The sequence below is a fragment of the Globicephala melas genome, chromosome 10 (assembly GCF_963455315.2).
Source record: "Globicephala melas chromosome 10, mGloMel1.2, whole genome shotgun sequence".
NCBI classification, from domain to species: Eukaryota; Metazoa; Chordata; class Mammalia; order Artiodactyla; family Delphinidae; genus Globicephala; species Globicephala melas.
In genome coordinates, this window is record NC_083323.1 from 10,124,205 (window position 1) to 10,149,401 (window position 25,197).

General features: G+C 57.4%; 1 protein-coding gene across 1 annotated transcript in view; it reads right to left on the reverse strand.

The window, feature by feature from the left end:
- MICALL1 (MICAL like 1) overlaps nt 1–25,197 on the reverse strand; it is a 31,688-nt gene that overhangs the window by 5,444 nt on the left and 1,047 nt on the right. The window contains exons 2-15 of the mRNA XM_030856003.2: nt 21,472–21,520; nt 20,888–21,029; nt 16,044–16,132; nt 14,780–14,922; nt 12,759–13,204; nt 11,126–11,183; nt 10,093–10,451; nt 8,257–8,672; nt 5,524–5,658; nt 4,782–4,908; nt 4,556–4,646; nt 4,336–4,409; nt 1,196–1,310; nt 979–1,025 (exon numbers count right to left, since the gene is read on the reverse strand). Coding sequence (XP_030711863.2) covers nt 979–1,025; nt 1,196–1,310; nt 4,336–4,409; nt 4,556–4,646; nt 4,782–4,908; nt 5,524–5,658; nt 8,257–8,672; nt 10,093–10,451; nt 11,126–11,183; nt 12,759–13,204; nt 14,780–14,922; nt 16,044–16,132; nt 20,888–21,029; nt 21,472–21,520 — 2,291 coding nt within the window. The remainder of the gene's footprint in view (nt 1–978; nt 1,026–1,195; nt 1,311–4,335; nt 4,410–4,555; nt 4,647–4,781; nt 4,909–5,523; nt 5,659–8,256; nt 8,673–10,092; nt 10,452–11,125; nt 11,184–12,758; nt 13,205–14,779; nt 14,923–16,043; nt 16,133–20,887; nt 21,030–21,471; nt 21,521–25,197) is intronic.

Below are 25,197 nucleotides of genomic sequence, written 5' to 3' on the forward strand. Positions count from 1 at the left end.
GCGCCGGCCAACAGGCTCAGCCCACCGCTACCCCCTCTCCTGGAACCGTGCGCCCCTTCACCTTTCTGAGCTTCCAGTTCTTTGTCTCTAGGACGAGACCCTACCCCTTCCCAGTGTTTTGGCAGGATCGGGAGACGAGCGCCCGTGAAAGCAATGGGGGAGCCCTACAGCGTGGCAGACGTTCATCTCTAAAGGGCTTGGTTCCCCTAGGCTGGTGCTCACAGCTCTGTGGGTTACAACACGAACACTGACTGTCAGAGGTAGAGGAGACCTCAGAAATCATCTCGCCCAGCCCCTAGCTTATTATGGACGAGGAAAATGGGAGTTTTGAAACAGACTGGCACCAACCGAGCTTTATGCAGGGGCCAGGCCCTGGACTAAGTGCCTTATACACACTACCTCAGTCATCCTCAGCACATGCCCGGGAGGTGCGTGCCTTGTCCCCCATTCCACGGACAAGGAGAGCGAGGCCTAGAGGGGTGAAACGGCTCAAAGCCACCCCGCTGGGAAGTGCCAGAGCTGGGACCGGAATCCAGTCTAACTGGAGCCCAGACTTAACCGCAAGGCCGCCAAATGAGTCACTGGTGGAACCAAGATTAGGCCCAGGGCTCATGCCTCCCAGTCCAGTGCTCTCTTAACCATGCTGGGCACTATCGTATCTGCGGGAGGGCCTGCTGTTTGGTCCCACAGACCCCTCCTAGACCAGCTGCAGATCTCAAGGAGGAACGCACAGTTTAAGGCAGACGCGCCCTGGGAAATGCTCCCACATGCCACCGTCCTCCCTGTGGGCACCAGGGCATCCCACGCCCACTCTCCTGGCCGTAGGGTGACCTGCCTTGCTACACACGGCCTTCTTGGCAAAACAGGGGCTAGGAGTTTGCACACACCGTCCCTGTAGCGCCCACTCCAACCCTCTGTCCAACCTACCCCCCACCCTCCAGGAGTTCAAGTGGGCCAGAACCCCAGGAGGGGCCTCACCTTTCTTCTTGATCATGGCTTCCAACATCTTATCTTCCTCTTCCTCCCTGAAATGAGAAAGGGAAGCTGAGTGTCCCACGGGAGGAAGGACGAGGTAATCTCTCAGGCCCCTCCAGACTCCGAGTCCACGCAGGCTGAGCAGGCGGCGCTGGGATGACTGGCAGTGAGGGCCCTGCCCCCAGGAAGCCCCGGGGAACCCCTCCCCCAGCCACGTCACCTCTGCCGGTCCTCATCTAGGCAGTTGACGATGGCGTTGCGCTGCTCGATGAGGGTCACAAGCTCCTGCATCAGCACCTTCTCTCGGACCCGGTCCTCTTCTGTCCAGTCCTTTTCTGCCCAAGGAGAAAAGCTGGGGACATGAGTCCCAGGAAGCGAGGAACTAACGTCTAAGTGCTAAGGGTGGCTGCAGACCAGCCCCACGCTGGACACTCTGGGGAGGGGGGCCCAGAGGGGTGGGGATTACAAATTTTTGGAGAAATGAAGGTTGTCATAGGAGAGACCAAGGATACCAGTCTGCCTACCAAAAAAACTCTCCAAGGGGGCTCCGGGAGGTCCAGCACAATACGTGTTCTGAGAACAGAGAAGAGCACGTGCCAAAGAGTTTCCTGCTATGTTCATGCACTCATTCAACAAATGTTCACTAGATGGTTTCTTGGGGGAAGGATTCAGGCTGGGTCTGCTGAGAGCCTCCAATGGCGAGCTGGCCAAAGTGGGGCAGGGGTGGGGAGATAACAGGGAACCCCAGGGGTCCTCATGCAGGAGAAGCAATGTGACCCAAGGGGCATATTGGGACATTCATCTAATGCCATGAAGGAGGGTGGACTAGAGGGGTCCCTGGGGGCAGGGAGCCCTGCCAGGAGGTGTCCCTGATGTCTCAGACACCTGCTGCCCCTCCAGCCTCCTCTCAAGAACCTGAGCTATCCTACAGAACCTCCCTCAGAGGCCCACCTGCACCCCGGTACTCCTCTCACCCAGCCCACAGGCTCCCAGGGGAGGGATGCCCACACTGGACCTTCCCTCCGCAACACCTGCCCCTACCACCACCCCTTGCCAAAACTGGAACCGTTGACCCAGCATAGTTCTGGGGACAACATGGGTTTCAGTCACCACCCCAGTTCAAATCCTACTCTGCTGCTTCCCAAATCTGGGGCCTGGGTAAGTTATGTCCCCGACCTACGTGTGGGAAAACCAAGGCTTGCGGAAGTTAAGTCCTTGACCAGTGTCACACAGCAAGGGTGGAGCCAGTGCTTGTACCCGGCCAGCCTTGGAATGCTTTGATCCAAGCTACAGCCCTTACAGTGTCTTATGGATCTCCAGCCCACCTGGGGCCTTATAAGCCAGTCTCACCCTCCAAAGGCAACAACCAGGACAGGATGACAAGCCCCGATGTGTTGCCACCACACAGAGGACTGGAGAAGCAACACAAAAAGCCCAGGGCCAGGCTGGCCTGGGGTACAGAGGTGCTGTCCCCATTTCGACCACAAGGTGTCGCTGCGGCTTCCTCTGAGCGGCGGCCACGCCCCAGCCTCCAGAGATTTGGCAGTGATTCATAGGTGGCAGCAAAGAGCTGGGACATTCTGTGACTTCCTCAGGGACACTCCTGCCTCTGGGTCACATCCAGCCTCCCAAGCTCCCTGGTCAGTGGAAAAGCAGGGCCACTGTCCCAGCCGGCAGGAGGGGCTGGGTGTGCAGGGACATGCCCAAGTCAGAGACATGGCTAGAAGCCCAGCTCCACCACCAATGTGCGAGACTCTCAGCCTCTTGGGCTCTTCATTTCCTCCTCTGTTAAATGGGAACAATGATTCCTACCACCTGGGCCAGAGGAAGCGGTCAAAAGCCCTGGCTCCAGCCTCTGGACACTCCGCAGTCCTGTGCTCTCTCTCAGCCCACAGCTGTGCTCACCCCATGTCATGGCCAGACCCCAGCTCAGCCACATAAAAACCATCAGCCATCAGCCCCTCATAAGGCACAGAGTGTTTCCACATGCACCGGCTCCTGGGCCTTAGAATACCCTCCCAGGCGGGCACCTTCATCCCTGTCTTACACATGAAGCCGCTGAGGCTCGGTGGGGCTAAGGAAGCCGCCTAAGGGCCCCCAGCAAGTTAGCGGCAGAACGCAGGGCTGTGTGACTCCACACCCTATCCTCCCATGGCCCCGCTCCATTCTCAGCACATCCCATCCCTCCCTCCCAGAGTCACCCTGAGCCACGCTGTGCAGGGGCACTTCCACTGTCCCTCCCCCCGCCAGCAGAGCCCTGCCATGCTCTGGCCTAACGGCCATGAGCCCAGAGCTGCCTCTGGACAGGTACCTGCTCTGCCTCGCGCAGCAAGGCAGCCCTGGGCCCTGGAGCCTGACCCCTCCCCGCCAGGAGCCCACCCACACCTTCCAGGAGAGGAGGGTACCAAAACAAGCCAATCGAGACTTCCCTGGTGGCACAGTGGTTAAGAATCCGCCTGCCAATGCAGGGGACATGGGTTGGATCCCTGGTCCGGGAAGATCCCACATGCTTCAGAGCAACTAAGCCCGTCTGTGCACTACAACTACTGAGCCCGAGTGCTACAACTACTGAAGCCTGCACGCCTAGAGCCCTTGCTCCACAACAAGAGAAGCCACCGCAATGAGAAGCCCGTGCACCGCAACGAAGAGTAGCCCCCGCTCGCCACAAGTAGAGAAAGTCCACACGCAGCAACAAAGACCCAATGCAGTCAAAAATAAATAAAATTTTAAAAAATAAAAAAATATTTTAAAAAATTACTTTATAAAAAAAAAAGGGGGTTTCCCTGGTGGCGCAGTGGTTGAGAGTCTGCCTGCTAATGCAGGGGACATGGGTTCGAGCCCTGGTCTGGGAGGATCCCACATCCCGCAGAGCAACTGGGCCCGTGAGCCACAACTACTGAGCCTGTGCGTCTGGAGCCTGTGCTCCGCAACAAAAGAGGCCGCGATAGTGAGAGACCCGCGCACCGCGATGAAGAGTGGCCCCCGCTTGCCACAACTAGAGAAAGCCCTCGCACAGAAACAAAGATGCAACACAGCAAAAATAAATTAATTAATTAATAAACTCCTATCCCCAACATCTAAAAACAACAAGCCAGTCTGCTCCTGGTCTTGGTGTTCTCTGCAGGCCTGCCATCCCAACACCACAGACGTCACAGCCCCACGCTGGCCATGCCGTTCCCTCTCCCGTCGTGGCTTGAGCTTAGTTTTCACCTGTTATGACCCAGGCAGCACTCCCTGCCCTGTTCCCAGGCTCTGCCCGTGCATCCCCATCAGGGCCCGGTCTGTCCACTCCCCAGCCCACTCCTCCATGTCACCAGGCCCCAGCACAGGTGTCTGGGGAGTGGGTGTGGCCACACTCACCTGGCTTGTTGAGAAGGCACCGGAGCTCATACTCCACGTCGGCCTGGCGTTGCTCCAGGTTCTGCTGCTTGAAGCTGGAAGGTGGGAATAAGGTGACTGTTAGTTCTGCGGCTGCCTGCCCTGTGCTGTCACTGATAAGGGAGGAAGGTGAAGATTCCCGGTCCTAAGCTCTCTGGATCCTGGGGGGAGGAGCCAGGAGCCAAGGGGAGCAAGGACTCACACATAGATGAGCTCGGACTCCCGTCGAACCAGCAGATGCTTCTCGTGGATGAGCTTGAACCAGTCCACCAGCATGTCATCCTCACGGCCCTCTGGAAACCAGATGCCCACTGAGGCCAGGGCTGGAGGCAGTCCCCACCCTCAAAGGGGCCACGGCGGCTCCTACCCTGGAAGAGAGGCTCCCCCTACCCGAGTCCCACCCGCCAGGCCCCCGGCAGCTCCCGCACCGTCCACTCCACCACGCAGCTTCTCCTCCAGCAGGACCCCACGGTGTTCCAGGGTATCCAGCTGACGCTCGATGGTGTCCATCTCCCCATGGATGTCCTCCTCGGGGATGTACTGGTCAGCCTGAACCTGCCCGACAGCGCCCAGTTATCTGAAGGTCAGCCCGCCCTCCCACCTGTTGGCCGCCAGGAACAGGAGCTTCCCTCTTCTCTCCGGCCAGCACTGGCCTCCACAGGCCCTGCGCCCTGGCTCCGTCCCACACCCCGGTGTGGCAAGGGATGGGTGTAGGGACAGCCACGCCCCTGCCATGCCCCTGGTCCCAGCTCCAACAGGCATGCCCAGAGGGCGATACAACTTCCTGCTTCCCTCTGGCAACTTCCTCCCCTCCTCTGCCACTCGAGAAAATATATCACAACGTGCGAAAGTGACCCTATTAGACAGAGAAACCTGAGAACACTCTAAGCTGTTTGTCACGTGAACGCTTCAGATCCTTGAACTATTATTAGTAACAATTTAAATGCATCACCCAATGCTTTTGGTCAGAGCAGCTAATCTGCTCAGAATCCCCCTGGCTGCAAGTTCATAAATCTCCCAGCTGGGCCTCCCAAGCATGCCCCCCCTCCAGCATCTGAGGGAAGCTGCCCAGGCAGCCCATCCTGTGGCAGAGTCCCACGGGAAGCCTGAGGCGGCCAAGGGAGGGGGCCGGGGCCCAGGCAGCCAGTTGTCTGGGGCTCCCAGCTGTACCTTGCGTTTGATGAGCGGAAAGCCGTGTCCTGGGGCAGGCGGTCTCGCTGGCTTGGAGCCCTTGGTGGCCTTCTTTACGGTTGGGGAGGCTGTGGGTGATGCCTTCCGGTTAAAAGGATTCTCCTTGCAGGAAGACTAAAGGCAGGGAGACGTGGCAGAAGATAAGTCAGGGAGGGGTCAGTAAGACCCAGGCAGCTTGATCACATGGGACCATGGAAAGCGGGGCGGTAGGAATCAGGCAGAGACAGAATCCCCCAGCAGCCAGTCTCTGAGGAACTCAGTCACTCAACAAACACTTCCACTTCCCAGCGCCTCCCGTGTGCTGCCGCCGCACTGGATACTTCTCTACATTCCTGTTCAATTCTCACAACCACTCCACAAGGTGGGTAGTGTCGTGCCCATTTTACAGCTGAGTAAACTCGAGTTCAGAGAGGTTAAGTAACTGGCTCAAGGTCACGCTCTTCCCAAGGGCCCAAGCTGCAGTGAGACTCTATTTCGGGCTGGGGCAGCCCTCCGGCGCTGGGGGCAGTGGTCAGGACATGCAGTGTAGGGTGGGACAGAGCTATAGCAGCTCATCCAGGCCTCACAACCACCCCTTTTCCAGCGGGGATGCCGGGGTTCAGCTCCTTGCCCAGGGTCCCCCAGCCAGGAAAAGCAAAAACAGGGAACCCACTATCAGTAGAGGGAGGAGGAAGGTAGCTCCCTTCCTGCCCAGCTCCCCCTGCCCATCCTCTGCTGCGCCCTAGCTCTGCATTTTTCTGTCCTTCTGGGGTAATCCCTGTCCTGAGGCCAGCACAGCCGGGCAGGCCCCCCACTGGGACGGGCCTTGCCTGCCACGTGGGCAGTGCCAGCACCTTCCAACCACCCTCCCCAGGCACCACTGGAGGCCATGGAGTGTTCCCAGGAGTATTTACCGGGCTTTCCAACAGCTGGGGGGAGGGAGGAGCCCGCTCACCTCACCTGTGCCAGCCTTCAGGTTGCCATCCTTCAGGCTGGCGGCTGCTCTGGGATCTGAAGCAAGGGAAGTCCCAGGCCACCGGCGCCGCAGGGTGATAGTCTGGGCCCCACAGGGCAGCACCCGCCCAACGGGCCTGCCTGTCTCCTGTCCCCAGTGTCTCGGGTTCTCCCCGAATCCTGAGGTTAGGGTAAGGGACGGGGCACCCCAGGAGGAAGTCCTCTTGGGCTCTGCCCACACCCTCCACAGTCACACCCAGAGGGGCCCAGCAGGGCCAAACAGCCCAAAGGCCCCTGAGTCCCTCAAGGGTTCTCAGCCACGGAACTCCTTCAGACCAACCTTTCACAGACCTCAGGACAGGAAACAGACTGAAAGGCAGCTGCCTGTAGGGGGAAAGGGAGGGGCGTCCAAAATCAACTCCCTCCCCCACCTCCCACAGCAAGGAGCCCTGGGGCTCCTCAGAGCATCCTGAGGCCCAGAGATGGGCTGGGCCTTCTCCAGGTCACACAGCAGGTGGTGATAGAGTTGGACAGGAGGCAGTTGCCCAGGCCAGGGAAGGTTAAGTGGCATTTGAAAGGTGCACAGACCAACAGCTCAGGCTCCTCCCCAGACTTATCCTCTGTCAGGTAGGTCAGACCAGGACTACAGCCGGGCCCTCAGAGGGCTGCAGAGTACGGGAAAAAAGGTAGAATCAGAACCTGGTGGTGCAAAGGGACTCTGGTGGCAGGAGAGGCCCCCTCATGAAGTAGGTGCCCAGAGGACTGTCCTGACCCCTGGTGACCCCTGGTTCTTGGCGTGACACTGAGAAACAAGTGCTTCACCAGCCACAGAGGTCAGGTGGAAAACGAGCTGCCAGGGATGGGTGTCCAGCAGACCCTCCTCGTGCCCACTGCAGCCCCCAGAGGGGATGGATCGCGGGGCCAGCCTGGGAAGGGGCCTGGTAAGGGGAGCCCACAGCACGGGCTGTCCGCACCCCTGCAGTGGCACACAAGAGAAGCACCCAGGAAAGCTGTTTCCTCGGCCCTCTGCCTGTTGAGGGCCGACCCCTCCTCTACCCGTCCCCGCCAAAAACAAACTCTACACAAGGCGCAGTCATCCCAGTACCCTACCCCGACCTGCCTGTGAGCACCTGGGGGGCAGGGATCGCCACGGTCATCTCACCTCTGGAGCCCAGGCCAGCCCATACACACAGGAGGGACTCAATGAACACCATCTGCCCCATTCTACAGGAGGGGAGACTGAGGTCTCTGGAGAAGGAAAATGACCCCAAGAAGGGAGTCATCCCCTCCCCTCTGTGCTCTACCCCAGGCGGCCTTGTAGAACAATCATCTAGGCCTGTCTCCCTGAGCAGCTTGTGAGCCCCTAGAGGGCAAGGACAAGGTCTCAACGCCACTGTGCCAGGGTCTGGCACAAATAGGACCTCAGTGAATGGAAGGGTGAACGGAAGGATGTGTGGGTTAAGTGGTGGCTAGTGGATGCGTCCCAAATGGGCACGTGCATGTGCTAGGCAGGTAAATAAGGGCTAGACGCCTCAAGACATGGAAGGCCAGGCAAGTGGAGACATGCACAGATGGACAGGAGGTCTGGCTAATGGATGAAAGGATGGAGAGGGGGAGCCGTGCCTCAATGAATGCAGTGGTGAATGGGTAGATGGGCACAGCCAAGGTCACCCAACAAGTCAGGGCCAGCAACGATGGAAGGATCAGAGACCCTGCCCTGAGACCAGGCCCACGGCCACTAGACAGGACAGCAGCCTTTAGCGAGGGTGAGGCACTCACCTTTACCTGGAGCTGTGGGGATGAGGTTCCAGGGGAAGGCGCAGGGCTCTTGTCTCCAACCAGCACGAGAGGGGTGGGAGCAGCGCCACTGCAGGGCTTGGCTGGAGGGGGACCTGGGCTGCCCCTAGTATTGGGGACAAGGCCAGGGCTGGCTTGAGGTGTCCGGTTCACACTGGGCTGTACCAGCTCCCCAGAGGAGGACAGGGAGGAGTTGGCAGAGAGGCTGGCCGAGGTGCCAGGGCTGCCCGGGGCATGGACAGCAGGCTCTGAGGAGCTCTTGGGCACGACTGGTGGCTCCAGAGGCTCCCCACTTGGGGGCTGGCCGGAGCTCTCGGACGACAGGCTTTCCACGCTGAGGGCTGGCGACGGGGTGGCTGAGGGTGGCTCCGAGTGTGACAGGCGGGAGGTGTGGAGAGCTGTACAAACACACACACAAGTGAGGGGGCACAGTCAGGCTTTCCGGCCTCACCTAACACGCTCCACTCTCGACAGAGCTGCAGGCCCTGGCAACCCAAGTCCTCCACATCCAGACAGGCAAGAGCCCAGAGGACAGCAAAGCTGTGACTGGACCAAGGTCACTGGCAGACAAATCATCCCAAGTCACCCTGCGCTCCTCGGGCCCCGGCGTGCGCCTCGTGGCACGTCGCAGCCCTGGTTTCCTTACGGCCCTCGCTTCCCCATCCAGCGTGGCTGCAGCCTCCACTTCCCCTCCCACGTCTGATGTGACCCAAAGCAAAGCCAGACTGAAAAGGCCAAAAAAAAGCCTTGCTTCTGTCTGCCTTCTCTGCCTCTGACCCGAGCAGAGGTGGGAGGGAGAAGCAGGCAGCCCTGGCGGTGGCCGGCGCCAGGCCAGGCACTGCCCCGTGCCAGGTTCATCCTCATGCGTTGAGGGACACCATGCTTCAGAGTATCATCTGCGCTTTCCCAGGAGGCAACAGACTCAGAGAGGAGAAGGGCTGGGATTGGACCAAGCTGTGTCCGACTCAGAGCTCATCCCATTGGCTGCATCTCCCACCCGGCAATCACCTCCAATCAACTGACCCACCACGCTCAGCTGGAGGGTCCCAGGGCACCAGCAGGGGCCGGAGAGGGGGGCCTGGGCCACCTGAACACCGGCCTCCAGTCATCTCTAATGTGCCCTCGGACCCACTGTCTGAGGGGCTCCCACTGAGGTCTCAGAGGCAGCTGGACCCCAGCCGTGGTGGAAGGTGGCCAGGCACAGGGCCCGAGAAGATTGCAAGACGGCGAGAGGGAGGGCTGGGCGGAGGGAGGCACAGCGCCTGGGAGCTGGCCCACCACCTCCATATCCCGGATGGGGAGACGGAGGACAGACACAGGGGAGGAACTGCTCAGAGCCACTAGCACCCGTGCCACGCAGCCAGGTCAGAGCCCGAGGCGCCTGGCAACTGGAGGAGAGTGACTAGATGGGCAGGGCTGGAGCTAACCCCTGCCCAGCGCTTTCCACAAGCCTAACTTGGTGTTATGCACACTGATGGATAACACGTTTAATTCTCACAAGAGCCCTGTGAGGTGGGTTACAAAGGGTTAAGAGTATAGTCAGGAGTCTGGGTTCAAATCCTGCCTCCACTGCTTAAGCGCTGTGAGGCTTTGGGCAAATCACTTACCCTCTCTGTGCCTCAGTTTCCTCACCTACAAAATGGGGTATGATACCTACGTCACAGGTTTGCTCAAGGATTGAGGACAGACATGACACACACGGCACCTGGCCTGGAGGGGATCCTGTGGCACCACGTGCCCTTCCCTGGCCCTGGGCTCACCCAGGTGCCCAACCCCAGAGTCCCAACTGTCAGGAGAGCTCCCGAGAACGGCACTCACCAAGGGGGGATGCACTGGGTGCTCGGGGGGCGGGGCGCTTCTTTGTCCTGGGGCTGCTCGTGGGGGTGATGCCGTACCAGGGGTGCAGGGACTTGGGTGTGGACTCCGGGTGAGTCGGGGCAGGGCCGGTGGCTGCACGGGGTGCAGCTGGGGGCTCTTCCTGCTCCTCCTCGAAGGGGTTGTAGGGCTTGGGCTCCGGGCCAGCCACCTCATGCACACCTCCGTTCTCCACCTGCCTGCTGTCCCGGCCCGGGGGCGGCGGCCCGGGGCTGCTGCTCGGGGGCAGGGGGGCTGGCTTCTTCTTCGGCTCTGCCTGCACCAGTGTGATCCATGGGGGGTCTTTCCTGGGGGCTGGTGTCCTGGACAGAGGCAGGAAGAAGCAGAAACGGTTAGGAGGCAAGGGGGGCATGTCCTTCTCTCCCCAGACAGTCTTGAGTGCAGCCCAAAGGGGGTGGGTGAGAAACTGCACCCTTCTCCTCTCCCAGCCCAGCCCAGTGGGGCCAGTCTGGGCCCAGAGCTGAAACAGAAAGAAGGGGGCCTCTCCCTTCCCCTTCCTCTGTCTCTGGCTCTCTCTCCCCGGCCCTCTCTCTCATGGACCATACAGGGGAAACACAGCTCCCAAACAAGAGCTGGCAACCGATGTCCTCGCCTGTGACACGGGGTCCCAGGGCTGGAGGATCTGAGCCAGGTGTACCGCTGAGCTCTGCTGGGTCTTCTATACTCTGCTGCTGATTCGCACGACGACTCTAGGAGCGAGGCCTAGGCCTCCCTCGTTCCACAGGCAGCGGAGGCTTGGAGGGGTGAAGGGACCCCAGAGGCAGCCGTCTCCACCACCATTGCTGCCCACAGGAGAGGGGGTCCCAGGGGAGCCACAGGGAAGGGGATGTGGGCACAGGCTCCTGCCCCCAGAGATGAGCCCCACCCCTTCTTGGGAGGGTGTGCTGGTGGGTCACATGGCCTTGTTACCCGCCCAGACCCCAGGGTACTCCCCTTCCCCCTACCAGGGCCCTGAAACCCCTCAGGGCCAGCATACCTCTCTGACAGCTTGGGTGTCCCTCTGGGCTTGGGGATGGGGGGTTCATGCAGCTTCCCTAGATGGGAAAGGAGAATGAAACAGGTCTTCACGGGCAGCTGTGAGCCAGGCAGCACGGTGGGGCACCAAGGGAGCCAGCCCAAGTGCCTGCCTTACCAAGGATGCCCTTCCGTCCCACCTGGCAGGTCATGGACTCCAGGTGGCCACGGCAACCTCACCAGCACCCTCCTACCTCCCCAGCCCAGCACTCAGGGAGATTAGATAAACACCAAAGGTGACAGGTAGAGAAGGTCAAAGGGGCAAGGCCAGGACACCTAGAGACCCCATTCGTATTTCAGTTAAGAAGGGGGAACCCTGGACTTCCCTGGTGGCGCAGTGGTCAAGAATCCACCTGCCAGTGCAGGGGACACGGGTTCAAGCCCTGGTCTGGGAAGATCCCACATGCCGCGGAGCAGCTAAGACCGTGCGCCACAACTACTGAGCCTGTGCTCTAGAGCCCGCGAGCCACAACTACAGAAGCCTGCGCGCCTACAGCCCGTGCTCCGCAACAAGAGAAGCCACTGCAATGAGAAGCCCGCGCACCACAACAAAGAGTAGCCCCCACTCGCCACAACCAGAGAAAGCTCATGCGCGGCAACCAAAAATAAATAAATTTATTTAAAACAAAAAGAAGGGGGAACCCAAGTGCCCCTCTGACACTTCCCCAAAGTAGACAGGAAATATTGTTTCAACTCAGCCCCAGGGTCACCTCCTCCTGCAAGCCTCCCCTGACTCCCAAGTGTCCTCCGTGAACCCCACCATAGCCTCTGCTCCCCCATCTTAACAGACGTCTACATTCTACCAAAATCCTCATGTCTGTGTCCATCTCTCCCTCGAGACTGGCAGCACCTCAAAGGCACAAACAGGTCTGAACAGTATCTCTATCCCCAGTGCCCAGCTCAGGAACGGGCCTCCACAAGTGCGGAACAGAACGAACAAGTCCCAGGGGGAGACCCTGGGAGTCTCCCTCCCCTGGGCCTCCTCTGATAAGAGTTGCCCAGCACGTCTCAGGTTACAAGGAACCATGTTTCCATGAGCTCATGGAAGCCCAGGGAGGTCATGTGGGAAGGTCTGACAATGAGGGGTGAGGCAGGGGTCTCCACTACAGAACAGGCCAGCCTGGGGAGCGCCCCAGGGGCCCATCTGACCAGGGACACACCCTCCCCTACCCCCAGCCCCTGAGCTGTCCCCTGCCAGACATCCAGATGTGGACAAGCACACAGGCTGGGCCTGGGAGGGGAGGTCACCTGAGTGTGGACACAGAACCAGACACACTCGGGACACAGGCACACATGATGTACACTCCCTACACCCCGAAACTGAAGCACACAAGATGGACACAAAAGGACACACATCCTGGGCACACAGAATGGGGCAGGGGTCTGTGTCCTTGCAGCATGGAGAACAGAGCGTGCACCGAGGGGCCTCAGTAACTGTTTGCTGCGTGAATTAATAACCCCAGCACCACGGTCGTCCCCAGCACATCCCCAGCACACACAGGCCAGGACAGCACGGCCCCATGAATACTCCCAGGCACGTGTACATTTAGACGCCAGGCACACCTCAGGAAGCGCCCAGCCGGGCCCTTGCTCACCATTCACCAGGCCGCTGCCGCCTCCCTGCTCCACCAAGTTCTCCTGCTGCAGGCTGGACCGGGGCCGGGGCGTGGGGAGCGTCAGGACTGTGCTCTCAGAGGCCTTCCTGGGGGCAGGTGTGGGGCGGCTGCCCGGGGTGCTGGCCAGCTCCTGTGGTTTGCCGGGAACCTGGGGCTTGGTGGGGATCTGGGGTCGGCCCTCAAGGCTGGCCTTGGGTACGTCCACCTCGGGCCCTGCAGCTGCATTAGGGCTGGGGCCGCCTCTCTCCACATCCTTGGCTTCTTCTGTAAGTTGCTGCTGCTTTGGCTGTGGGGGGAGTGTGGGCCTGGCCCCTGACCGCCCACCAGGGCCCAGCCTGGCGCAGTGCTCTGCACACACGAAGGTGCCCTCCTCTGGCCCACTCCTGTAAGCTCCGGGGAGCAGGGTGCTGGAGCACCGCTGACACCTGCCAGGGAAAACAGGGGTGGGGTGGGATGGGGGGATCAACTTAGCCAGGCAGCCCGGCCCAGGGTGCTGGCTACCCCTCCTCCCAACTGCCAGCCTGGATCCCGTCTCAGTACCCAGAACTTCCCAGCGGAAAAGAAAAAGGGTAAATGTCAGAATCACACCACAACAATAAAACCATGTGAAATCAGCAACATAAATTGTGAAACACGCCTTCAGTTTCTGCTGCAAGAGGAAGCAAAGGTTCCCCCAGCTCCTAGGGAGGTTCCATCCAGTGTGCGGGCTGCCACTCATTAGTGGCTCAAGAAATCAATTTAGTGGTTTTCAACCAACCAGACGTTTTTGTTTTGTTTTGTTATGAAATAGAATAAAATAAGATATATCAGAATGTATCACACTTGTTTTATGAAACTCTAATTCCAGTTGTGCATCTATTCATACAAGTTTGATTTCAGGGATGTACTTACAACGGTCACAGTGTCAAACGTATGTCACCATAAAAAGTATTTAAAACACTGCCCTGATGGCCAGACGTGACTGTGCAATGGTTTCCTTCCTCGAGATTTTTCCCCATGACACCTCAGTTCTGCAATCAGGTGCCTGGGGTTCCAGGTCCAGCCACCACACACACACACACACACACACACACACACACACCACACCACACACACACCACACACACACAGCACACACACAGCACACACACAACACACACACAACACACACACCAAACACACACACACACCACACACACACCACACACACCACACCACACACCAAACCACACCCACACAACACACACAACACACACACAACACAAACACACAACACACACACACACCACACACACACCACACACCACACACAACACAACACACACACACACCACACACAACCACACAACCACACACCACACACACACCACACACCACACACCACACACCACACACAACACACACAACCACACAACACACACCACACACACCACACACACCACACACACCTACACACACCACACACCACACACCACACACACACACACACACACACACACACACATACACACACACACATACTCTAAACCACAACTGAATACACACTATAACTCCCAGTCACTGGTTTCCATGGACTATTCAATTTTCTTTGCTGATTTTTTTTCTAACATATAAAATGTTTTCATACATTCTCTAAGCTATTTATATCTTCCCTGCCTCTTATTCCATTTTTCTTAAACCTGGCTTCCCCTGGGAACCACACACTGAAAACAAGTTGTTACTATGATTTCTTTTTTTAACTGCTTTCTTTAGAAAAAAAAAAAGGAAGAAAAAAATAAAATAAGATTTTGAAAATGCTTTCTTTTTTCAACAGCTCTTAGAGCACATTCTGCTCCTTAATCATAAGCTACTTAGTCTCAAAGAGCTCTGGCCCCATTTCTGTCTCTAATTCTGTGACTGACCGAGTCTTCTCCCCTCACTAGGCCTTATGCTCCAGTATGACGAGACTGCCAAGGGGCTTGGCACACCATGGTGCTGCATCTAGGGGAGCTCCCCGCCCCCCCAGGGTCCCCACCACTCACCGGAAGCAGTGCCGGTGGTACAGCTTGCCGTCGGCCAGGTAACGCTGCACCAGGTGCACGTGCTGCTGGCAGGCCGCACACGTGCTGCTGGGGGTCCGGTGGGCGCCCTGCTCTGACAGGCTGCCCGAGGAGCACTCATCGCCCTGCAGGGAATGGGGTGGGCAGACTGGGGGTGGGGCTGGGGTCACCAGCCTTTCTGTTCAAGAACACTCCCTGTTCCCCGCTCTAAAGGTGGCCATCTCCCAAGAGTGCGCAGTGCTAACACACTCCGTCAGAGCCCCAGAAGGGCAGAGGGTGGGGACTGTCACTGCTTTGCACATGAGGAAACTGAAGTCCAGAAAGGGGGAAAGACCTGCTCAAGGTCACTGAGTCAGGATGGAAACACAAAAATCCAGACTTCCAGTTTCTGGGGCCCTGTCCGCCAAGAAGGCAGCTTCCGGCTGTATAACCCCTTCGCCTGAGCTGCTCTTGTCCCGCTCCCGTCCCCACAGGTGGGCCTTGCCTGACAGGTGGCTGCCCTCTTAGGCCCACCTCGTCTGCCTTCTCTGTCCCCCCAACTAGAACCAAGCAGATTTAAGGCCAAGTTTCGCAGCTTCTAAGCACTGTGACCTTGAGCAAGCTGTCTTCGTCTCTGAGCCTTGGGTTCCTACCTGCCAAATGGAATCCTATAACCCCTGCCTGTCTCAGCCCTGCACATGCTCACTGGACACCAACCGTGGGCTGGGCTCCCTGTCCCTCAAGAGGTCCTCCAGCAAGGCGCAGTTGGGAGCAGGTGGGAAAAGCCCTCTGCACACTGTGAAGTGTTGTCCAGATGTGAAATGCTGGTGTCATTCCCTAAGCATCTTGGAGCAGGGGGCTGGCAGTGAGGCCCCCACTTCCCAGCTGAGAGATCTTGAACAAATGACCAAACCTCTCTGAGATTCAGTTTCCTCATCTGTACGTCAGGACACACAATACCCACCTCCCAGTGTTGCTGAGGGGACTAAGCAGAATCACCCTAGGAAGTTTAAGCTCTGTCTCACGGGAACCAAGGGGAGAATTTGTCGTACTGCATGGGCGAGTCCTGTGAGTCCCATGATGGGGAGTCAGTGCTGTGGACGCCCTGGGCCCCTCCCAGGCCTGCCATCCCCTGCCCCTACCGCCCTGGCCTGGCCTGTGAGAATCTAGTCCCAAAGCCAACGGGAAAGGGACCAAGAACACCCGCGGAACGCGGCAGTGGCAGCTGTCCCCCCACCCCACCTGCCCACACCCGGCATCTGCCTACCTGAGCCCTGTCTCCTGGTTCCGCGGGAGTGGGTGCTTTGGATGGCGGGGAGGATGCTGCCAGGCCCTTTCTGGGTGATGAGACCCCGGCTGCCAGGAGACCAGAAAGAGACTCTGAGGCAGCTGGAGACCCTGGAGGTCCAGGAGGCCCAACCTGGCCTGAGCTTTGAGCTCCATGGCTACCGCCTGAGGGCAGACCACCGACGCAGTGGGACCAGGCTCCCACTTCACACAGGCGGGGGATGCCTCCTTCCAAACTAAGTGCCAAGGGCAAGCTACCCAACCCTGCCAGGCCTCCGCAAAGCGGAACAGTGACTCCCACCACACAGGGCAGCGTGAAAAATAAGGCACCAGGGACTTCCCTGGTGGTGCAGTGGTTAAGAATCTGCCTGCCAGTGCAGGGCACACGGGTTCAAGCCCTGGTCTGGGAAGATCCCACATGCCACAGAGCAACTAAGCCCATGTGCCACAACTACTGAGCCTGCGCTCTAGAGCCCCCGAGGCACAGCTACTGAACCCCGTGTGCCTAGGGCCCATGCTCTGCAACAAGAGAAGCCACGACAATGAGAAGCCCGGGCCCCACAACGAAGAGTAGCCTCCGCTCACCGCAACTAGAGAAAGCCCGTGTGCAGCAACGAAGACCCAACGCAGCCAAAAATAAATACATAAATTTATTTTTAAAAAATAAAATAAGGCACCAGGACAAGCACAGAACCATCAGCACCCAACATGTGAAAGGACGGGTAGCTTCCTGCCCACGAGGCTGAACAGGTGAAGGGAAGGAAAGAAGAGGAACCACACGGCGCCGGCCTGAAGGTTCAGGAAGATGGGCTGGCTCCCTGGGGCCGAGAAGCTGCCCCACCCAAGCCCAAGTGGGCAGGTGCAGCCCGGAACCCTGCCTGCACGCCCTCGAACCAGAAGAAACCCACCGCCCAGCCCACCCGCCTCCTCCATGACTCTGCTCCTTCATTACTTCAGCAAATACCCACTAAGCACCTACTCTGTACCCAGTGATTAAAATAAAACCCCCAAATTCAGAGACCTGTATACCAAAAGATAAATCAATACTACTGTATGCTAATTCTTTTTTTTTTTTTGCGGTACGCGGGCCTCTCACTGTCGTGGCCTCTCCCGTTGCGGAGCAACAGGCTCCGGACGCGCAGGCTCAGCGGCCATGGCTCACGGGCCCAGCCGCTCCGCGGCATGTGGGATCTTCCCGGACCGGGGCACGAACCCGCGTCCCCTGCATCGGCAGGCGGACTCTCAACCACTGCACCATCAGGGAAGCCTATGCTAATTCTTAAAAATAAAATCCAGGGAATTCCCTGGTGGTCCAGTGGTTAGGCGCCTCCAATGCAGGGGGCCCTGTGTTGGATCCCTGGTTGAGGAACTAAGATCCTGCAAGCTGTGAGGCCCGGCCAAAAAAAAAAAAAAAAAAAAATCCAAATTCCTTACTGTGGTCTAAGGTAGCATTGCCAGCACCTCAGGTCACAATCCATTAACGGACCCTGAAATCGACTGAGTGGATGGCAACCAGCATATTGTAAAGATGAATTAGAAGGAAAGATCTGCGGGCATCTCATGTTTTAAGGGGAAGAATCGGTTCCTGAAACTTGTTTCAGTGACATATGTGTACATGAACATGGATTATAATGGGAAACATATTTCTTACCGTGAGTCATGGTCAAAAATTTTGGGCCCACTCCCTACCACCACCACTACCCCACCCCCCCACCCCCTACCCCCACCCCAACCCTGGCCTCACCTCCTCCTTCCCCCTCACTCCCCTGGAGCACACAGGCCCCCTGCTGCCCCGTTGCCTGGAATATTCCTCCCCAGATCTTCACATGGCCTCCTTCTCCTCCTTGTTCAAGGCTTAGCTCAAATGTCACCTCCTCAGAGAAGCCCTCCATGACTACTCACCTGAAATAGCCACTTCCTCCTCTCGTTGCTTTTTTTTTTTTTTTTTTTTGGTACGTGGGCCTCTCACTGCTGTGGTTCTCCGGACGCACAGGCCCAGCAGCCATGGCTCACGGGCCCAGCTGCTCCGCGGCACGTGGGATCCTCCCAGACCGGGGCACGAAGCCGCGTCCCCTGCATCGGCAGGCGGACTCTCAACCACTGTGCCACCAGGGAAGCCCCTCTCGTTGCTTTTTATACCATTACCTTATTTTGTTTGCTTATCGGACTTATCTGCAATTATATTAATTACTTTGTTCTCTCTCTCCCTCCCCCATCCTTTAGACTGCAAGCTCTGTGAGTCTGTATCGTTCTCAGCTCTCTCCCTAGCACCTAGCACAGTGTCTGGCACACAGTAGAGGCGAAATAAATATTTGTTAAATGAATGAATAAGGGCCAGGTGCTGGAGTCATGTAGCAGGTCTACAGGGGAGAGGGAGTAATTGAGATACTATGACCAGAGTCTTATATGTTCACCACGGGGCAAGGGGCTATAAGAACACCTGGAGTATATCAGGGCAGGCTGCTTGGAGGAGGCAAAATGTGGGGTGAGAGGATGAGTAGGAAAGAATGTGCCAGAGCATGGGGGTGAGGACAGGGACTGGAGGATCACCAAGAAGAAAGGCTTAGCAGTAAAGGAATGTGATACATTCAAAGCAGCACAAGAAATTCAGTATGACTACAGCAGGGGCAGTGAGTGGCTTAAGCTAAGTGGGGAGAGGCCCTCAGGGGCCCCGCTAAGAAACTGGGCTTCATCCTGATGACACCACCCCTGTCACCCTGGTAGGGGGGAGGTACCCCTCCTCTGAGTCCCTCAGCCACTGGGCTTCCTTCCGTCACACTCTGGTTCCAGACTAGGCTGTGGCTCCTGGAGGTCAGGGGTCAGCTGACATGCCCAGGGTCACCGGCCTCCACGGAGCCTGGCACGAGATGAAAGGAGAGCACGGCACGGTGTTGGCATGGTGTTGTCTCAGCCACAGCCAGCTTCCAAAGTTACCCAGTAGAGTGAAAGTCAAGCCTGGTCAAAATTACCCTTGAAATCCCTCCCCTCACCCAGAAAGTACAGAAGAGGACCATCTGGGGGAGCCTAAGAGCCAGCTTCGCCTCCAGCGTTGGAACACCTCGCTGCATTCCCTCTGGTTGAGCAGCAGGTGGGATAAAAATGGTTTGCATTTAGGGGCCAAGCCGTATGGTAGCACAAGCTGTGCCTTTAGCAACAGGAGTTCCCCACAGGCCCAGGGGGTGCTCTTGCCCCGGGCAGAACACGGGGAGCTGGGCCACCAGGGTGACCTCACTCCCAGGGTGCCTGGTGAGGACCGGGAACAAAGTGGGCACCACTGACAGTATTACCAAGGGCCCTGCCCCACCTGCCCAGCCCACAGGTCCCCGGAAGGAGGCCCTCCAGAGAAGAGCTTAGTAGAGGGAGATCGGGGTTTGGCCACAGGGAACCCTCCAGAAGATACGACTGAACTGTGATTCTAGGTGAGCAAGCTAAATTCTAACCAATGGAATAAAAAAGTAATAATAATAGTAACCTTGAGTCCTCAATAAGGACCAGACACAGGTCATCCTTCCTCATTTACTCCCATCAACCCTGCAAGACGGATGCTGTTCTTATCCTCACTGCAAAGGGGACCCTGAGCCGAGAGGTGACCCTGTGGCCCACTGTCACCCAGACAGTAAATGGCAGCACAGAAACGTTCAGTCCACCTGCCTCTCACCAGACACTCGGCAGTTGAGAAATACTTTCATTTTTATTTCTAGTAAAATACATATAATGTTATTTGTTCAATTATAATATTAATGCCTAGCATTATGGGGGGGATGGGGAATAACAGATTATTTTAATCTTTTAATTTTTATGTTTTCTATGTTCTAATTTTCTACAGTAAGCATGTTTTACTCCTAGTAAGAAAAAGAAAATCGGTACTTCCTAGAATACTTTTCTTTTAAGAGATGGGCTGAGATTGTCCAAATGGAGAGCAGAGGCTGGAGGAAGGACTGACATGGCAGTGGAGGGGCAAGGTGCCCACCCCCAGAGGACCCCTGACAGCAGTGACACAGCGCAGGAGTCGGGACACCTGAACTTGGTTTTCCTGCTGTGTGACCTTGAGCTCCTCCCTTCCCCTCTTTGAGCCCATTTCCTCTCTGTGGAAGACAAGGCCCAGGAGAGATTCCCACATGGGGACTCTCCAGGCAGGAGGCTCAGTAGCTACCCAGTGACCTGACTCAGGGCCGAGAAATACCCTTGCAGCCTCCCATCCCCCCACACCCACCCCCCTATCCCACCCCACACAATTCCCCAGCCTCTTAGTTCTCAGGCCTTGAAGGTCACTGCTGGGGAAGATGCTGCACAACAGCCCTACAGGACCACTTCCCCACTGGAGGAAAAAAAACCCCAGGGAGGTGTCTGCAAACAGGAAGTGAGGGTGGGTGCCAGAGAGGTGAACTCACAGACAGCGGATGAACTCGTCCTGCTTTGTCTCCTCTGACATTATTAATTTTTTTTTTTTTTTCCCCTCACCAAGTGGCTTGTGGGATCTTAGTTCCCCGACCAGGGATTCAACCCGTGCTCCCTGCACTGGGAGCGCCGAGTCCTTAACACTGGACCACCAGGGAATTCCCTCCTCTGACATTATTTCACTCAGTTACTGGTTCACGCGTTTGTTGTCTGTCTACCCCGCCAGGCTATGAGCTCCCCGAAGGCAGCGATCTCCTTCACCGCTGTGCCCCCCGGGCCCAGCACAGTGTTATTTTACTCAATTAATATTTCAGTGAGTGAATGAATGATGAGCTGCCTCCCTGTGCCTGTTTGCACCTCAGAAGACAGTGTGACACATGCCCCGCCCCCAGAGCCAGCCTCCCTGAAGGGCTGCACCCCTCTCACCTTGGCCAGGGCTGGCGAAGTGGTTGTAATATTGGGACACGTAGGTCATGATGCTGAGGCAGTCAGGGACACTCATGGAGACCATGTCACTGGGGTCCAGGAGAGCAGGGATTCCCAGCTCCTTCTCAGCCACTTCAAAGGCCTGGGGGCATGCAGATGCCAGGGTGGGGGAAGGTTTGAGGCGGGGGGGGGGGGGGAAACGTGTGGGGTGGGGGGCAGGTGCAGGGGTGGGAGAAGGATGAGGGGTGCACAGAAGCAGTCACAAGCAGGAAGAGGAAGATGAGGCAGGGTCAGTGGGCGCCACTCTGCACAGACCCAGCTTTGCTCAGCGGGATGAGGGCGATGAGGGCAGGGGTGACTGTGACCTGGAGAAGGGGAAGGTCTGGTGCTCCAGGCACAAGTGGGCCAGAGGGGAGCAGGGGGTGGGGAGAGGAGCGGCCAGGGCCCCAGTGCAAGGCAGCTGCTCTGGGAGCTGGTCCATGAGCCCCTCACCTCAGCTCCTGCCCTGCAAGACCCCTGCCCTCCGACACACACCCTCCCAAAACACACAGCCTCGTGGGCTTCCATCTGTCTGGGGGACTCACCAAACGGTTATTCTCGAAGACATTCTCCTTGGAAAGTGAATCAAACTCTCTGCAAGAGACAAAGTGGGGGAGGAGCATTGAGGAGAGGGCTGGGGCAGGGGCGTGACCAGTGGAGGTGACCACATCCCAGCCAGCCTGGGTCTCAGCAGGGTTGGGGGAGGGGACTGTGGAGGAGGAAACTGAGGCAAGGAACGTGTGCTAATAGAGCGGGGGCTGCCAGGTGGGGCAGAGAATGAGCACATGGCCCCTGGGGGCCTCCAAGCAGAGGCTGGAAATCACTCAGAAGGGGCGGGGTTGAAAAGCCCCAGCTTCAAGTTTATCCCCCAGGAAGCCATGTCCTGACTCAGTGGCAAAGACAAAATTAAGACCAGGACCAGTGCTGGTGACGACAAGGACACCCACAGATTGCTGGCCTCACGCTGAGCACTGGGCTGAGCTCCTGTCTGGAATTTATTTTCAACTCTACTTGGCAGGTATTCACCCCACTTTACAGATAGGGACACTGAGGCCCAGAGAGAGGAAGCCACCCCGGGAAGAGGAAGCCGCCCTGGGAATCCACATTTCTGTTCCTTCCACTGCATGTCACAAACCTGGAGAGCCACACCAACTTGCTGAAACCCTAACCCAGGCCGAAGAGGAACGTTGTTCCAATGGGGCCGGGAGTAGAACAAGTCTGAACCAGCCTGGAAATAGTACATTCTCCAGAGCTGCTGGCACTGAACGGTCGGCCAACCCTGCTGAGCCACTCCTGGGGGCACCATCCTTCAGGGAGCAGTGAAGGGTGTCCTAGTTCCTAAGCTGGGACAGGTGAGAAGTGGCAGGGCCTGCCGGAGTAACCTAGCTTTTATTTATTCCCCGCCTCACCTCCTGGCTCCAGCTGCTGGAGTGGCTGAAACCAGCAGAGGAGACCCAGCCTTCTTGCTCGGCAGCCTCCTGGGTGCACCCGCCCCAAGCCTTGTCCTTCTATGGCTGGAAACTGCAGCCTGACTGCCTGAGACCTGGGCCCAGAGGCCGGAGAAGGCAGTACGGCCTCCAAAGTCTGGGTCCCAGGCCCTGTTCTTCCAGGTCAGGTTGTGTGACCTTGGGCGGGTTGGCAGTCCTTGTGGTCTTCATTTTCCCATCTGCAAACTAGGGGAAGCCCTCGTACCACCTCCCAGGCTGGTGGGGAGGACCAGGCTTGTTAGAGGCCGGCCTCACAGACACAAGAGAGCCCTCCTCCTCCTGCCCAGCTGCCTGCTAACTTCTCCAGGCAGAGATCAAGGTACAGTGAACGTGGGCCAAGGCAGGAAGGGGTAGTTTGCAAACCCCAGGAGGTGCCGAAGGCCAAAAGGCCGAGTGGACTGGGGAGGGGATTGTGTATGCACTTCAGCCCCTTTGGCCACCTCTGGCCAGACCGCTTCTTTCTCCCCTCAGCTGGGTCCCGAACTCCTCCCCTTGCTTGGCCACTGCCTAAGAGTGTGACCCTGAGCAAGCTACACAACCTCTCTAAACCTCGGGGACACTGTGACACCAGCCCAGCCCCCAACAAAAGCTTGTTCTGAGGCCGAATGAGACAAAAGCAGCTTGTCTGGGCCGTTTATTTCAGTCTCCCAGCAGTGTTCTTAGAAGGCTAGGGTCACCTTTTGTTCACGGCGCGCACTCAACACCCTCCGCAGTGCCCGGTCCTTAGCAGGCACTCCATAAATGTCTGCTGAATGCATAAATGCTGGAAACAGCGTGAAAACTGTAAAGGCCCCCACGATACTACAATTTTTCCTCCACTTCTCCCTCCCCTACCTTCGTCCCTAATCAACATCTAGGCTTTGGAAACATATTTTCTGAGAGTTTTCGAAGGCTGGGAAGTTCTGTTTGGCTCTGGGGGAGGTGAGGAGCACAAAAATGAAACCCACATGGTCCCTCAAGGGAGCTTAAAGATGCCTGGATTTGAGGAGGGGGAATGAGCCCACAGCTCGAGAAGCCTGAACCACTTTAGAAGATGGTGCTTGCCCTCGCCCCTACCCCAGCCCTACTCTCATGGAGATCCTCCCTAGCCATCACCGAGGTCCTCTCTATGCCTCATATAGGACCCGGGCCTCGGTTTTTCTCCCGTGCAATGGGCTGGCAGCCCAGATGCTGGCCTGCCTTGCAAATGAATGCCTGGACCTGATTCTGGATCTCTTCGCAGGAGGGAAGCCCCCTCCGCTCCACACGAACTCTAGCCACATCCCTCCCTGTGGCCCCATCCACCCTCCTTAGCCAGCAGGAAGCCCTAAGCACTCTGGCCCAGCCACATCTCCCAGCCCTCCCTGCCCTGTGCTATGGGCTCCAACAGTGCCGCCTGTGTCTCTGCTCAGGTGGTCCCCTCTGCTGGGAATGCCCTTCCCTCAGCCCTGACCCAGCTCCTACTACCTCCTTGAAGTCTATGTGACGGCTGGGAGGCCCTCCCAACCTAGCCCTTTGATACAGCACTTCCCACATGGAGTTATCAGCACTGCTTATACATCTGTTACCCGCATAGGCCATGGGGGACTGTGTGGGGTTTGCCTCTTGGTTGGTTAGTAGCTATTTCCATTACCAGGCACAGTGTCCAGCACAGAGTATAACCCTGCAGACATTTGTGGAATAAACGAAGGAATGAGACTCTTTCATCATCCCTTCCTGCTTAATAACACTTCTTATAATAACTAATGTTAATTGAATGTTCATTGTCCCATTTAATTTCTCCCAACAATCCTGTGAGGTAGGTCTTATTATCAACCCCCCTTTACTGACCAGGAAACTGATGCCTGGAGGTATCCAGTGATTTTCCCAAGGTTGCACACCTAAGACATGGAGGAGCTGACCGGAAACCAAGCAGCCTGCCCTTTGTGCTGGCAGGCTCAGGTCCATTGCGTGGCTTAGCTTGACACCTAAGTCCTGTCACACACTGGCCAACCCTGCCTCACCACTTGCCCCCCAGCCAAAACAGAAGACCCCTTGAGCCCTCTGCTCTAATGCGTGGGTCCAATCTGGGTGCCCTCCTTCTCCAACCTTCAAGGCGCGGCTCCTGAGCCCCCTTACCCCGGGCCACAGGCCCCACAAGAGGCAGCAGCCCACCTACATCTCCACCTCATCTCGTTCGCTTCTGCATCCACACCCCCCAAAACCCTCTCCTCCAGGGCCCACCCCACCACCTACATGGTACAGAATAAATGCATCTACACCATCGAATCCTTGAGGCAATCCTTCCCTTCCTTCCCTCCTTCATCAAAGCCTCCCAGGTGCTGTCTTTGGGGAGCACAGGAGGTGGAACAGACACACAAAGACTCCAGACCCTGTCAGGCTTGGGGAGCCCTGTCCGAGGGGCTGTAAGCAAGACAGTCAAGGACCATGACCCTTGTCCCCAGTTTGCAGATGAGACCGGAAGTACAAGGAATGGCAGCTGCCAGATAAACATGCACTCAGTGTTTTATGAATGAATGAATGAATGAATGAATGAATGAAGAGGTTCCAGGGCCCAAGGAAGAGGGAGCTGAGATAGAAACACCAAGTCAACTGTTCTGGGGTCTGAATAAATTTTCCCGTGGAATCTCACTGGGCACCTGGGGGCAAGAAGAGGCCATTTCACACCCTGGAGCAGCCCATTAGGGCTGTAGGTCAGACCCTAGGGGTATTCATTCAGCCTCTCTGCCCCACTGAGGACAGCAGAGTCATGCAGAACACACCTGGGGAGACAGGTCTGTGTCCTAATGGGGAGGGGGTTACATC